At 36.8% G+C, this 16,320-nt stretch overlaps 1 protein-coding gene across 1 annotated transcript; it reads left to right on the plus strand.

The window, feature by feature from the left end:
- Window positions 1–5,872: 5,872 nt before the first annotated feature.
- LOC140245476 (uncharacterized) lies at window positions 5,873–10,670 on the plus strand. Its single transcript, XM_072325046.1, has 2 exons — window positions 5,873–6,451; window positions 10,375–10,670. The coding sequence occupies exons 1-2, from the start codon at window positions 5,873–5,875 to the stop codon at window positions 10,612–10,614; spliced, it is 819 nt and encodes a 272-aa protein (XP_072181147.1). The 3' UTR covers window positions 10,615–10,670.
- Window positions 10,671–16,320: the final 5,650 nt, after the last annotated feature.

A 16,320-nucleotide genomic window follows, 5' to 3' on the forward strand; every position in this document is an offset into this window, starting at 1 on the left:
TGCCAATCCCAATGGTCTACGTCGACTCTACGTGCATTGCCATTACACGTACGTACCTCAGCTCCATGCAGTCACCACTGTGTAACCAGTTAACACAATTTGTTACTTTAGAACCGTCATTAAAATTCTCTGCCTTGCCCGGGTTCTCCCATCATTTGTCGCGAGGTACCCATCTCATCCTCCTCAGCATAACACGAAATCACGGGATCCAACCATTTCATCACAATCGTCCTTCTCCGAGCCCGAAGTCATCGACTCCGACACCACATTTCGGTTTCCATTTTCGAACCCCTTTTATTTACGCCGTAGATGGCTCACTTCATTATTATTAACACCTCGTAACAATAGTGACTTGTGCTACGACTATCTGCCTGCTGCTGATCACGTGTATTCTACTGATGTACATGCATGTCACGTGGTCACCTTATCGTCGATCAGAGAGGAAAGAGAGAGTGAGTGATGATCAAAAATGACACAATGTCTTTAAACTATCCGATCTATTTAGATCTTTATGTCCTCGTTGCTCGTTCATTCTGCATACCATATCGCGCATCTTCTGTGAGTGCTGAAAACGTTATGTTTTGGTACTTCAACTATTTAAGGCAAAATAGTTAGCGGGAACCCATTAATTCACTCGCAAAAAAAAAAGTTAAAGTAGCCTACAATCTGAAATCACAACTACAAAAGTAATCAAATGTACAATATCCCTTATTTTTTTCTTACTTTGGATTGTGTTTTGATATTAAAAATCTCTCTGTCATGCTTTTTAATCCTCATCAATTCAGGATCACAGTAATATCGGACGCCTTCATTCTTTATGTCATTCGGAAATTTGCCTTCAAAGCACTGGAGACAGCAATACTCCCTTGATATCGGGCCCAGAGACGGGGTAACGTATGCTACTGTGCCAGATCTGGAAGGTGTGTGTGGCTATACCACATACATAGGTCCTACAGGTCAAAAGGAAGAAGAGTACCGGTTCCTCCCGCCAAACTTTCCTCATGCTACTGCTCAAGTTTTGTCCGAGGCGTCGTATGAGGAGGTGCGAGACCCTCTGCAGAGTAGCTCCTTCCGCGGTGCGCTGGCAGCGCATGAAGTGGCAGGAGCGACATCAGCCGACGATGGTGAGATAGACGAATCAGGATATTTACCACCAAGTCGTGAAGCGCCAAAAAGACATTACGAGACTCATACTCATTTGCCTGAATCTAAGCTGCATGCTAGAGAGACAACCGAAACACTGTATGTTGAGGAGAATGCAGCTGGTCAGGACAGCGGGCAACAACGGGCAATGTACGAGAATATAACTGCAGATCGCCTGTTTGATTAAGTCTTGGCAGGGCAAAGCATTAACAACGTTTAGCCAGACATAGCCGTGTTAATGGATGTCACTAAACCCGAACCACTATGCAAGAAAGTTGCGTACATTTAGAGAACATCTCGGATGTTTTTTATTTTTCTTACACGTGAATATAATAACATTTAAGAGAGATTTTAGTGCTTCGGAAGAGACATCACGGACGTTTTTATATTGGCATCTGAACTTACATATCCATATAACTGTCTAAAACTAACAGTATAAGACCACTTTTGATTTTTTTTTTTTTTTTTTTTTTTGTCGTCAATTAGAGGACAGGAATATCGGTTGTGCATAAACAGAAGATTAAAAAAAAAAACTTCTGGAATATCTGTAATGAGATATTGTAAAGCACATCAGCAACAAAAGTTCTAAGGTCCTTTGGATAGCAAATGTCATCAAGACTTAGTGACATTTCATGTACCAATGCACATCACACCTGTGTTTTAAGTTAAGCGGTTAGGCCTATTCGATTATTCTCAACACATATTGCATTCCGCATTTGCTTCATTGTATTTCATTCATTTTTATATCCAACAAACAATTTCACACAATTATTAATGCATCCTAACTATATGAACACAAAATATTTCAAATGATCATGTCAGCTCGTGAGTTGTAATAAGACGACAAAGTCATAAAAATTCAATTACAGATGTGTAAATAGGCCTAATTGTTAATCTGGTAGGTAGATAGAAATAGACAGTAATGCTATGAAGTACAGTTTGTATATTGTACTCCTCTCGGGAGCAAAAAAAAAAATAAATAAATAAATATTAATAAGCGTAACGTAAGATGTACAGCAGAATTAGAATAAAAAGGAACTTACTTTTTAGTCGTTCGCGTGGCAGATTGTAACAGTTGTTAACGCGCTTCCCTGCGTGGCGGAATGTCGTTGACCCTATGCGCACTCGCACACTCTAAATACAATTTGCCGTGCGCAGAAAAGCGCGTTAACGACAATTTGTTATGCCCACGACACATTATCTAGTGCTTTAAGTTATGATTAAAAGAAAAATTATACATCTTAAATCTTAAATTCCACTTCGCCTTCAACACAAATTGATATAAATTGGAAACAATTAAAATTGTCCATTCCGGATGCAGATAAATCTGCTTGTACATAACTTCTCTTATTAACGTGTTTTAAAAGAGGAACATCAATAACGAAACCTAATTTTCTTTCTTTCTTTCTCTCTCTCTCTCTCTCTGAAAGACAGTTTTGAGTGCAGTGATTGTACTATGATTTATGATACACTTTATGTCTTTCAGCCAGCAATGTGCATATTATGTTTGGTCTGTGTGTGTGTGTGTGTGGGGGGGGGGGGGGGGGGAGTTGAGTGATACTTAAGATTATACAGTTATTGTCTTAATCAGTAAAGTACTGGTTGTGTTTTTGTTGCCTTTGAAAAGCGAAATCAGGGATAGGCACACATACAAACGCTATTAACACAAACACATTTAACATAATACCTATGCATGCATATTACGAAGTGGGTGTTTATTTGTGAACCAATTAAAGGTCCTGTTTTCCTTTTGGAGCAGTGATATAAAGAATATTCAAGATATCACATTTGATTCATATAGGTCAGTTGTATCACACACAAAAAAAACAACAACAACATCCTACCGTACAGTAGTTTTGCAATAAAGCCTAAAATTTAAGGAGATATCACTATTTTTCTTGATAACCATAACTGTATACGGTTAAGTATGGAAACATTTGTATTATAACTATTGTTCACATTTTGTACATTTAATAATACTTAACATCGATTATACTGGTTCAAATTTTTACATAAGTTGTTGTTGTCTCTTGTCTCTAACTCATAATTTAGAACTATTTAGAAGCACTAATGCTGGGTTTTTGTTTTATCTGCAAATGGTAATATTATGCCTTTAAGAATTGAAACATGCTAATTCCCTTCCAGTGTGCACTTTGTACAGTGACTCTGCTTTCTTGTTCTTTGTTTCGTTATATTGCATGTATTGAACCTGTTAACCATTCAGAACGTCCAAGGGCTCGATCAGGATACTCCGTAAATTAGGGGAATCTAATTATGATAAATATGACACAACATGGTTGTGTGTCAAAAGAGCAAGCCCTTCAGTGTCAGCTCTATACATCTGTATGACCTCATTGATATCTTATCAGGATCATGTAACCATTAATACACTCGGACCATGGGCTACATAGTTAGTAATCTCTACACGGAACAAGACTCCCATACTGCATGATCTCTGTATCAAATGCATTGTTAACCATTGGGAGCAGTGAAAAAAAAAAAAAAAAAAAAAAAACGATTTATCATATTCAATGCATATGTGTAGGTCCGTTGTATCACAAAACATCCTACATATGAAAATGTTGCAATGAAGCCTATAAGATATAAGGAAATATCAATATTTTTCTAAATAAACCATAACAATTTTATCATAACTATTGTTAGCAATATTAATTTATACTTAACAATACTTGAAATTGAATATACTGATAAATATTTGACATTGTTGTTTCTATCTCTAATTTAGAACTATTTTGAAGCATGAAAGCGTTTTTTGTTTTGTTTTGTTTTTTTTTTTTGGTCTCATCTGCAAATGGTAAATAATGGCTCCCTTAAGATACAGTCTGTACATATAGACAATATCAAGTATCCTTCGCTACTTCAACCAAAAGTCACATCTATTCGGTGCCTGTCTTTTCGCGGTTATTCATTCTTTTGATTAGTAATTGCTTGTAGAGATTGCCTAAAAGAAGCCCTCCTCCAATGTGTGCAAATTGACTTTTCAAATTCTTTCAAAAAAATCGGTGCCTAGGAGAGTATAGTTGACCAAACTGGCAAGACAGACAATAATGTACAAAATGATTGCAAGTGTCGGGACAGATCATCACATAATCAGAGTCCTTATAGTCAAATTACCTTTTAATTGCAGGTCATAGCTCCAAGGCGTGGTAGTATCCGCCTATAAAAGATTTTAAGTACCTTCGACAAGTCTTAAGTCTATTGTACGTTAGCATGTAAAGGAACATCACAACACATTTTATGATTCGTCACACTATAACAACTGTTTCATACTGAACGTGTCTATTCTGATGAGTGGTACATTGTTTAAGCATTTGTAACGTTAACATTTATTGTGATAACACATGACATCTAACACGCAATGTCCTTGGTGCTATTCTGCATCAAATGAGAGTTCCTTGGTGCTTTTCTGCATCGAATGAGAGTAGGCCTACTCTCAAATCATTTGTTCGGGATCTTTCTTTGAAGCCATGCTAAGTGGCGTGTTTATTTGTTTGGAAAAGTAATGTCATGTGTTGGGACTTATAATTACGTGGTAACAGATCTGATTGCTGATCGTCCACAATTCATTAAGTGCTCCTCCGGTGTGATAATTACAAATAGTACTATTTTCCCTTGAGTATTTTTTATGCAAGTTGGTTTACGCCATACGAGGGGAAAATCGGGCACCGACATTAGATTTCAACGCTGATTTTCGAATATACATTATGTCTGCATTCAATAAAGAACGCATCTACACTGTGCGATAGTTCTCCATCACTTAAATCGCTTGATTTTGATATTGCGATAATTGTGTGTTCCAATATCTCCAAACGGTATGATGTGCCTACTATCAGACTATGAATATGATTTTGCTAAAAACAAATTAATATAGGCTACACCGAGATGAAAAAAAAAAACGCAAACAGTTCTTTCTTTTTGTCTGTCTGTCTGTTTGTCTCTCTCTCTCTCTCTCTCTCTCTCTCTCTCTTTCGTTCCCTTTAATGGAAATTGGTTTCGAATAAGGTGATTGCACTATGATGCTTAAAGCTTGTATGCTTTTATGATAATATGTTATATGAGAAAGAAGCCCTGCGTGGATACGTGTATCCAGTTGTGTGTGTGTGTTTGTGTGTGTGTGTGTGTGTGTTTGTATCCCCGTGCGTGTATCGCCTCTCAAGTACTTCATTATCAAAATAGTGAAACAACGTGTGAAAACGTGTTGTTTCGCTATTGCCACATTCAAAACCTTCTCATTGCACGTATTGTTCGACATAGAGCTGGTACAGTATGTTGTCCTCTCACTCGGTTACGAGCGTTCGCCATAATCATTCGCTTGTTTTGGCGCTTCAGTCTATTCGCAAAATGAAATGATCTACACATTGTTTGTCATTCTACACTTCCGCTCGCGTGGTCATGGTGGAGGACGTTAACAATGTCGGGGTTTTCATTGTATTTTAGCGTGAATTCAATCCCTCTCATTTTAGGCATCCTGGCAAACTCGATAGCTCTGGTCGTGATTTATAGAGTGCGTCGACGTACCAAGAAAAGCCAGCGTGGTCGTTCTGTTCCTTCGTTTCTTGTCCATACACTAATCGCGGTCGACCTCGTGAGTCTCTTCTTGCTATGGATCGGTAATAGTCTTGATTTACACAACACGAAGTTGAAGTGTGAAGTTAACTACGTCATAAGATTGACTGTTGGATATGCGTCGGGATTCATGAACACACTAATGTGCCTCGAGAGATGCTTCGCTTTGCGAGCTCCGTTATACTATTATAGAATGGCGACTTTGTGCAAGGCCAAAATTGCTGCATCCGTCGCACTTTCTCTGTCGTTCCTTATCAGCACTCTTCCTGTGATGGGTGTAGGGAGTTACGCCGTAGTACATGAAGTCGGAAATACCACAGAGGTCACATGCAATCCTCCCGGCGATTCGGGGACCCGAGGCAGTCCGGGCAATAGGGCCTTCACGGCGATCTATCTCGCATTCGGCTCTCTCATGCTGATTCTCATGTACGTGTCAAACGGCCTTGTCATCTTTCAGCTACGGCAGCGGAACAGTAGAACGAGATTAATATTGAAGCCAAGTAAACGTGAAACAGACCTACCAACGTCCTCTGTCATCGAAATGCGCACTAGCTTGAACGATAAGAATAAAAGTGATGTATCGCCAGAATGTGAGACAGGGAGAACCAACACTCGACATGGAGTTCGGACTGTGGAGATGACGAGGACCACACAGATATCGATCTCCAAGATGGTCGTAGTCATGTCGGTGGTGTTCACCATATCCTGGTTTCCATTTTACGTAAATTATCTTTGCTGTCATTTCACCTTATTTTTATGTTATGCACAACTTCATTATTCTTACTCTTTGTAATTGTAGTCAATAGGCCTCATGTAAGTCTGAAAGGACGTACTAACAGAATCATGCATGACATATTTTACCATTTAAGTGAAAATCCGTTGGGTGGTAGAAGGCTTAACGGTCCACCACGTATTCTTTCTAGGGTATGTGTATGGCCCTGAAAAGGGCCTACCAAATCCCGGGATCCTAGAGATTGGGTAGGCCCTTTTCAGGGCAACACGCATACCCTAGAAAGAAGTACGTGGTGCACCGTTAAGCCTTCTAACCACCCAACGTTCTACCGCCACGGAAGCTTTCAAAGATTTAAAAATCTGTTGTTTGTTTTCAAAACAGTGCAAGCTGTGCGATTCAGCCGTTGGGCTGAGACGACTGCCTGAAATGTAGATCATAAATCATGAACCAAACTTTCACCATGTTTATGACTACCGCTGTTGTTGTCATAGTCACCATTGTCATTTTTTTATGTCTGTTGTAATCGATATTTGAACAAACAAACAAACAAATGATTCCTTCTTGGGGAATTGTAAGGTAATTGAGCTTTGCGCTTACATCTGAATGAAAGGGCCAGTGTTTTGGCCTGCCATGCCGTGGGACTTGTGTCCTTCACACCACATCTGTGCCCGGTTGTGAAGTTGACCATCGCTTTTTTTTTAACACCACCCCCCCCCCGAAAAATAAAAATGTACCTACCCTCTTATTTCTTGAGATGAATGTTTTCTCCTTTTTTTTTTTTTTTTAATTTGTTTCAGTCTGTGGTTGCTCAGTGAGAATAAATCCGCTTTAAAGTGAAATTTGAACTCACTCATGACGCTCATTACAAAATGATTATGCTTCCTGTTACCTTCCTTTAAGTCGGGTTCAGCGGATTTCGTTTCGGTTTCGTTTTGCTGCACTTCCGTGAGACATGCCGTGTACCCTACACAAACCGTAATTGCTTTTTCATTCATTTCTCTATACCTTGTGGATTTTGTGTCACAAATTCCTCAGAACTGTGACACCCATCATCTATAGCAGAGTCTTCAAAGTGTCTTGTCTATATTTAGAACACTGTATTTTTAGGGCAGATTCATTTAAAAAATACAATAAATAAAAATCTGTGTTTACAGAGCAGAGCGCTGAGCTGCCGGTGTCTAGCAATTCAAATGCCCTTGACACGTACAGGCTTTGACTTTGAGCAGTTCGTGCTTTGGGGGATAACTAATCAATCTAAGTTGTAGAGTTTCTTTACTGCGCTCGAACATCATGCTGTTGGCACATCTGCTTTAAAGCAATCTGTTACGCCTCATTATCTGAAGGACATTGCTATGGAGAGAGAAAAATGAGAGAAAATGAGGATCTTCAGATCCAATTTCATAGAGCCAAGCAGAAAATGAGCTGAAATGATTCTCAAGGAGAAACAATTTGCGGATCAATTATCGGCCTACCGGGGGAAAAAGGTGAAAAGCCTGACGAGGATATGTTGTCATGCTCCTAACCTAATGGGTACTTTGATAATACAATGTAAATGCATAATTAAAGTATATGTGCTCACCGGAATAGGAAAAGCACTAAGGGAAATACCGAGACATAATTATGCAATAAGTTCCGATGTTATCAGCATAAACAGCACACCATGTCTCTATTCAGAGCGCCAAAAGAACGGGTGCTCCTTTCTACATCGGTGACGATCTGACGAAGCTGGACAGATACAGATCCACAATTAGGAGGAAGGGGTTCAGGAGGTTCCGCTGAACTCCCCCCCCCCCCCCCCCCCGGTTTGGTCGTAGCAGAAAAAAAAAGAGAAAGAGAAAGGGGCAATTAAAATAACGGAACTGAACATAAACTTGAACTCAAAACGTCCACATTTTATAATTCTGTACCCCCCCCCCCCCATAAAAATCATAGTTAAGGTCCTGCAGATATCACAGTGAAAGGAGAAAGTTAACGGAGGAGGATTTCGTGCAAAGTTCTATCGGGTGCACGTCACGAGCTCGGCACCCACGAGTCATACAGCCCATGAGCTCAACATTGGGCAAATAAGGCCCATCAGTCCGACACTAGGCAAACGAGGGCCACGAGTCTGACACTAAGCACAAAAAAAAAAGCCCACAAGACCGACACATTAAGCCCCCTGATGCAATGGGTCTTGTGGATATGTTTGACTAGTATTTTCAGCACAGATCAACGTGAAGACTATTATATAGCCAAGATTATGATCTCATGTGAATGCTACTCGAATCTTTGAATGAGTTACATACAGTCTGATTAAGATAATAATGACAGAGCTGAACATCAATGGAAATAAGTTTGAATACACTTTGAATGATGAGGATGAAACTTCAGTGAGAGATTCAAAATAATTACTGAAAAACAATTTCTCTGATCTTATTGAAAAATTTCCATATGACATGACAGGCGTTTTTGTTCCGGGACTCCTTTTCTAAATAGAATCCAAAAAGGAATAACTGTAACTTGGTTTCATAGCCATCCAACTGCCATGCATGATCTTAGTAAATATCTGAGAGTCACAGATAGTCGGCAAAGCAGATCACGTGGTGGTGCAGCAGTGTATGCATTCCCTTCTCAATTGGATGATTAAAATTAGCAAACGAAAACTGAGCTGAGCATTATGAATGAGTCATTAGAATCCCTACTTGATTAGATTATACTTCCTGGGAAAAGGAGAACTTGCTTGCGGAAACGGTCTATATAGGCCACAATATGATGACAATATCTTTTATTTTTATTTTTTTGAAGCAATGACTAACTCTATTTTGACCCAAATATTTTGTAATAAAAATAATCACGGATGATCGTGATATGAAAATAACTCTGTTCATCATTCTGTTGACACCTTTAGTACATTCTCATTAATCCAATCGATTACTAAACTATCTAGAGTAGCAGAAAATTCACAACTTTTATTAAGGATGGGTGTGTAGATCAAAACTTGGCAACCAGTTAGAGCTTATTATTTTCAATCTTTGGAAACAAGCAACCCATCCCCACAATATATATATATATATATATATATACACATATATATATATATATATATATATATATATGAAGGGTTTGTTTGCAAAAACCGATAAGTCCATTTTTGAAGATTTTGAAGTACGATCTCTGTCATTAAGTACAAAATGATACTGTTTAAATGATATATTGGTCACTACATATAATGGTATATTTTGAAGTTATGGTCAAAAGAAGCAAAAATGTTCTTATTATTCTCTCTATTTTTCTTGACCTTTAATCGCAAATATCTCCATTTGGCAAATATGGACTTATCGGTTTTTGCAAACAAACTCTTCATATATATATAGATATATATATATATATATATGTATATATATATATATATATATATATATATATATATATTGTCTGACATTTCTTTGATTTGTCACTTCTTTCTTTTAGCAGGGACGAAGCCGCATTACTAGTGTGTTTGTCGCTTTTATTCGTCGTGTCAAGGAATGTTTTTCGTGATGGTGAAAGGATATCATAATCTCAACATTCTTTATATTCATATCAATCTTTATTTACCCTGCTAGGTCACGTGGGTTCATGATCGTGTTAGTTTTACAATGATTTTGAGGGCTGTCACTGCTGCTATCCAACCGAATTACTCATGATGATGAGAGTTTCATGTCTGTACAAACAACACACATTTTGCATTATGTTTTAAGAACAACTCTCCTCCACTTGAAGTACTTATAACATTTTCCCCTATGTTTTTTTAAGGTAGATTTAAAGAGGTGAAACTGTTGCATCATCCCAATCTTCCACATTTCAGATGATGTATTTGTGTCTATAGTATTACATTTATCCTTAACTCTCTAAACCCCCTCCCCCTCCACAATATCCCAATGATCATGTAGATTCAGCGACTGTTGAAAGCGCTCGACGTCTCCCAGCCGGAGTGGTATCTCTACGTCGTCATCTTCCTCCTGGTCAGCAACCATGTCATCGACCCTTTCGTCTTCGTCTTCATGAAGCAGCAGAGTCGAGACGCACTCAGAGAGCTATGCATGGCGGGCATCTGCTGCAAAAAATGGCGGACACAGTCGGGAACGGAAGCTAATGATCGAATCACAAGTGGGACGACTGTGTCATCGTGAGTGCTTTGACTCAAAATGCAACTATAAATCTTAATGGAAGTAATTTGGTCAGAAGATATCGCAAATGTGGAAAGGAAAGGACCTTTGACATGACAAGAGTGAAAATGTATTTTTTTTAACCCTATCCAGTTACGTATTGAAGAACGTGCTTTTCTAGAAAGACTTATAACATGAGTCCACTATAGATATCAAAATACATTTTCCAAAACCTTTGTTTGTAGTTATTGTGATGGCCAGATTCTAAATGATTTCTATCATGGGTTGTCAGAATAAAATGTGACAAAGCACATTGAATTATGAGAGTTTAGAAAATCTTACAAAATACCAAAATCGGGTTATCGATTTTCAGTGAATGCATTTTCACCTTGACGGGTCACATAATTTTTATTGTGTTTGATTTACTTCATTTTATTTTATTTTATTTCATTTTATTGTTTTATTGTATTTTATTGTATTGTATTTTATTGTATTGTGTTTTGTTTTATTTTATTTCATCTTATTTTAGTTTATTTTATTTTGTTTTACTTTGTGCCATCTTATTTCATTTGATTTGATTCTATTCTATTCTATTCTATTTTCCTGTTTATAATCTGCTGGTAAAATAACGTCATCTGATGTGTCCTCCTTGTTGTTGTTTTGTTGTTGTTTTCATTTGAAGTCACTTTTCTAAAAAAAAAAAAAAAAAAACCTTCTCGCCAACTCTCGCCATCCCCAACTCCAGGTTGGGCATATTTTTGGGCAGCACTTACTGGTCTGTATGGCACCAGTGGAACTACCACGAATCCGATGACGAAACTTACCAAAGAAATGAAATTGGACAATTCATTTATTTATTCATTCATTCAATGAACTTGGGCCAGGGTAACTTCATCAGTGGTTTATACATTGTTATTCTTAGGGGCCCTGCAAAAGAATAACAAACTACAACAATATTGATTTAGAATACACAAATTAAGAAATCATCGGACAGTAACAATGGCACATTACAGTATTATTTGAATGAAGTTCTTCTGTTAAGGACAAAATGTCATGTTCTTGACGTTATAATTATTGATCAATACTCTTACAAACTTACGTCTATTACGTCTATAATAAACATGTCTGTTATGAAATGTTTAACTTTTGTTGTGCATAGTTTTTGCTCTTTATCTTGTCCGTGCGGTAGTGATGTCATCTTGTCCTGCTTTCGTTATCAAGTCTTTGAAATGCAGGGCGATAGTGAAAGACCAATAATTCTGTGTAGAAAAATGGGGGATGTGGAACAATGGTTCGTTTCTCAGCAGCGTAAGTCTGATATGCTAAAATAAATCGCAGACTTCAAATACTCAGAGATATCGTAATATCCAATGAATTACCTAGAACAAAAAACACAAGGTCTGTTTGGCTGTCTACCCATCCATCCAAACATCATTTGGACAAGTCACATCTCATAAACTATACAATATCCAAATAATAATGTTCATTGCATTTTAATACCAGTACAATATTTTACGTGTGTGTGTGTGTGTGTTTTTCTCAACAGCAGCAATATTGCGCTAATGAGCATAAGGCTAATGTGTCAAAATAAATCGCAAACTTCAACTGATCATTGCTGATCCTGTCTATTCTCATTCTGTAAGCTGTGCAGGTTTATGTACAAAGTATAGTATACTTGTGTACAGTGCATTTTGATACCAGCATAATATTTTACTTGTCTTTTCTTTCAGCAGCAGCAATAATTTATGCATTCAGTAACCATAGATAATCTGATTAGTTACACTGGAGTGTTATGGTTCAGTTCTAGTTATTATCTGTCTTTGGGTCTTATTTTCATGTGCATGTTTCTTAAATGTTCAATATAACTTGATTAATCAAGCAGGTAGTTTCTTAGAAGGAGTCTCTTGACTTGTATTTGACAGTGTCCATCCATTTAAATCCATACTTCTTTTTTGTTCACATGTTTTCTTATGTCAATCAATAAGAACCCGAATTGAAATATTACGTGACATTATTCAGACTTGGTTTATACAATGTTGAACTATCATGTATATCATGCCTTTGACGATTATATTTTTTACATATTTGATTTTATATAGCCAAGTAAATGTGGTTTAGCATCAATCAAATATTGGTAATGAGGTCATGTAGGTTGGTCTCTGTTTTTCAGCACTGAGTAGCTACTTTTTAATCATAATACCGTATGTTATACAATCATTCCCATGCTGTGTGAAAAAAAAAAATGCTTATTGCAAAAAAGAAAAAAAAAAAAAACATGTCAACGGCAAAATGGTGCTGGTTCTATCTTAACGATGCCTTGAATCATATCAATTATTTAGATTGATGATTTGATCTCTGCAGTGTTTGAAATATGTGTACACTGTGCATGACAACAGTTTTTTTTTCTACAAGTGAGCATAGATGTTCAGAAATACCCATACGTTAATAATACGGGTGCTTAATTTTACTGAATTTAGATATGGAATTCGATATTGATAGGAGCGATTTTATCATTGGTCAACTCCCCTGAGAGGAATGGCTTCAAAACAAATAATACCACCCGCCTTCCTGCATTTTAAGGGATAGAAAAGAGTGTGATTTTTTCTCATTATATACATATATACATATATATATATATATATATATATATATATATATATATATAAAGGTGGTGCTGGATGGATGTGTCTTATTGATGGTCAACAGGTTAAAAAAAATACGTAAGTTTTATTCTTAGTTATTTTGTTACTTTTTTTTTCTTATTGATCTTAAATGCACTGTATGAAAATCATATATTAGTATGCAATATACACTAATCTTTTGGGTGCTTACCTATCACACATCAGTTTGAATGAAAGATACTGTATTTTGTGTAGTGTGTAGTTTACTATGAGTGGAGATGATTACTCTAGATTACTCTGACAGTTTCACCATGATTTACTATAACAGTCTTTTTGATTTTAATGAAAAGTATCAGCATGATACTGTGAAAGTGCTGCCGATTTTATAAAAATAGCTTATCCTAATCATGCAAGTAATTTATATTCGTGCTTTCATGCATAATTATAAAGAAAGGAAATCTAGTGTACAAGTACATCATTACGAAGTTTAATGACATTAAAAAGTACATGGTTTAGAATTTTTTTGCTGTGTGCTTTGAGGTTGTCTTTCCATTAAAGGACTGTATGTTTCTATGTATATAAATGCCTGTAACAGCAGTAGCAACTCTATCCCTAGATATCTATTAATATCTCTGTTGCATTATGCATGTAGCTATGCATCTTTTTTTTTTTTTTTAGTTTTAAACACGCAAACACACACACAAACATATGCACTATATATCATAAGCTATTATAGAATATGTATCGTTATAAGATATGATGAAGTAGGGCAATAAGGCGTTTTCAAGTCCAACAGTGATATATATGTATGATATAAAGTTAAACAACAAAACTGGAACAAAGTTCATGCTGTATTCATCAACGGGTTATATCTGTACAGAAATAAACCGTTGGTGAATATTAAAAGCATGAACTTTATTCCAGTTTTGTTTTTTTATCTTATTAACTGCCAACACGTGGACAACCTACTCAATATATATATATATATATATATATATATATATATATATATATATATATATATGTATATATACATGTACGTGTATTTGTGTGTGTATGTGTGTGTGTAATAAATTATGTAATTCCATATACTTCTGTAATACGAGCGATTAAAATAATGTATCCTATTCATTGCGTACTTGATGGAATTAAATTCCGTTTTTATAGCATATCTCAATGACTCAGCGACTATAGCAACCAGATCTCAGGAAACAAGGAAATCAAAGTGTTCATTACAACGAAACAGTTATCAGTAAAGGACGATATGGGGAAATTATGTCACAAATTATGAACAATTTTTAATCATTTTCATGGTAAATCTTGTGCGGGGAATTTCCATTTTCCCCCCTTCTTTGTCACTTTCATTGTACTCTAAAGCATATCAGGGTAGATTCCAAAAACGTAATTTTGAAGAAATCACACTTGATGCTTGTGGGAATGTCTTCATACAAGGTAATAATATGAATAAATGGTAAGAAAAGAGGAAATAGAGATTATAAAGGCGTCATTGATTGAGACAATCCGACAAATTGTATTTACATAATCCCGAAACGGTGTTGGCTCTGAAAATTTTCAGGCATACTGGACCTGATATTTGGAACTCTTTCTGGATATCAGCGATTTTATTATGTCAATATAAGTGTACTGTACATTAAATAAAATATCGCCCCACCTATAAGTATCTTATTTAGCCATTTGACCAGCCATGACCGACCTGTCCTACAAGACTACTATCTGCCATGCCATGTTGATCAGTGATCCAGGTCATAACTTGTGTAAACCTTGATAATAATAATAATAATAATAATAATAATAATAATAATAATAATAATAATAATGATGATAAACTGTGCTTGTATAGCGAATATCACATTCAGGGAGAAGTCTCTATGCACTTTAAGAATGAAACAATACAAGTAAAGGAAGTAAGGTGAAAATGGGACAGTTAAAGTAAACAATAGAAAATTAAGATTAAGCTGACACTGAGAAACACTGATGGCCATGAGCCTTATCATTGCAAAAATGAGTATGTTTGCAACATTCTTCTAAATGAATCAATTGTTTCAGCATCTTTAATTTTATCAGGCAGACTATTCCATAATTCTGCTGACGCTACAGCAAATGTTCGCGATCCATGAAATTGATGAAGCAAACATACCCCTCCTTCCCTTTTCCCTTTCCTCTCATTCTATAACTACGCAAGTATTTGTACATAGCCACGAAGTGTCAACGGAGGCATTATGTTTTCTGGTTGTCCGTCCGTCGGTCAGTCCTTCCGTCCCTCCGTCCTTTTCTCCGAATCAATTTTGGACAGCGTAACTTAAAAATTCCAGTTCAAGTTCAAGCTGATTTATTACATTTCCACCAAACAAATAATTAGGAATACAATAAACGTTCGTATGTGCACATGTCAGGGAATCAGTACAACAATGCGATGAACATAATAACATGTGATAAAGACACAGGTAAATTATCAACAGAGATACAAATACATTGTAAATGTTACATCATCATGGTAAAGGCAGAAATAAAATTGCTGGAAATGGAGGGGACTACTAGAAAACAGAGCTTGTAGTATGTAGTCCCCTTGTTTGAGGCATCCTTATGAAACTGGGTATATACATGTATATTTGTTTGTTCATTTGCATCTGAGAAGATGGCTGGATAGCCCATATTCAGCTACGTTAAGCTGGTCTTCCATGGGGTCCAGTTGGATGTGAGGTTGGACCACTTCACCGGGTTAAACACCCTACTCTTTGTGATGAATGAATGAAGCGGGATCTTTTACGTGCATGAGTTGTTACTCTCTCATACACGGGACCTCCACTTTATGTCCTATCCGAGGGACAGAGTGTTTTGCCTCTTGCTAGAGGGGACGGTGTGCTTACACACAACATTGCTCAGTCCAGACTCGGGTTCGAACTCGGGCCGCGTGATCGTGAGGCAGACGCGCTACCGACTGAGCCAACTCACCACCAACTCATACTGTATGTAAGAATATTAACTTAAGTGACTGCATCACAAAGCCAACAAAAAGTCACCAGAGTTAAGGGTAGATTAAGAAACAGCAGACTGTAAGCTTAAAAATTATGTAAAGTTCAATTCAAAT

This window comes from Diadema setosum, chromosome 22 (assembly GCF_964275005.1).
Source record: "Diadema setosum chromosome 22, eeDiaSeto1, whole genome shotgun sequence".
Classification (NCBI taxonomy): Eukaryota; Metazoa; Echinodermata; class Echinoidea; order Diadematoida; family Diadematidae; genus Diadema; species Diadema setosum.

Bases quoted from the DNA above. Each gene is read 5' to 3' on its own strand.
- LOC140245476 (XM_072325046.1), top strand. From the start codon at position 5,873: ATGTGCCTCGAGAGATGCTTCGCTTTGCGAGCTCCGTTATACTATTAT. The intron at 6,452-10,374 runs GTAAATTATCTT...ATGATCATGTAG, and splicing joins TATCCTGGTTTCCATTTTAC to ATTCAGCGACTGTTGAAAGC.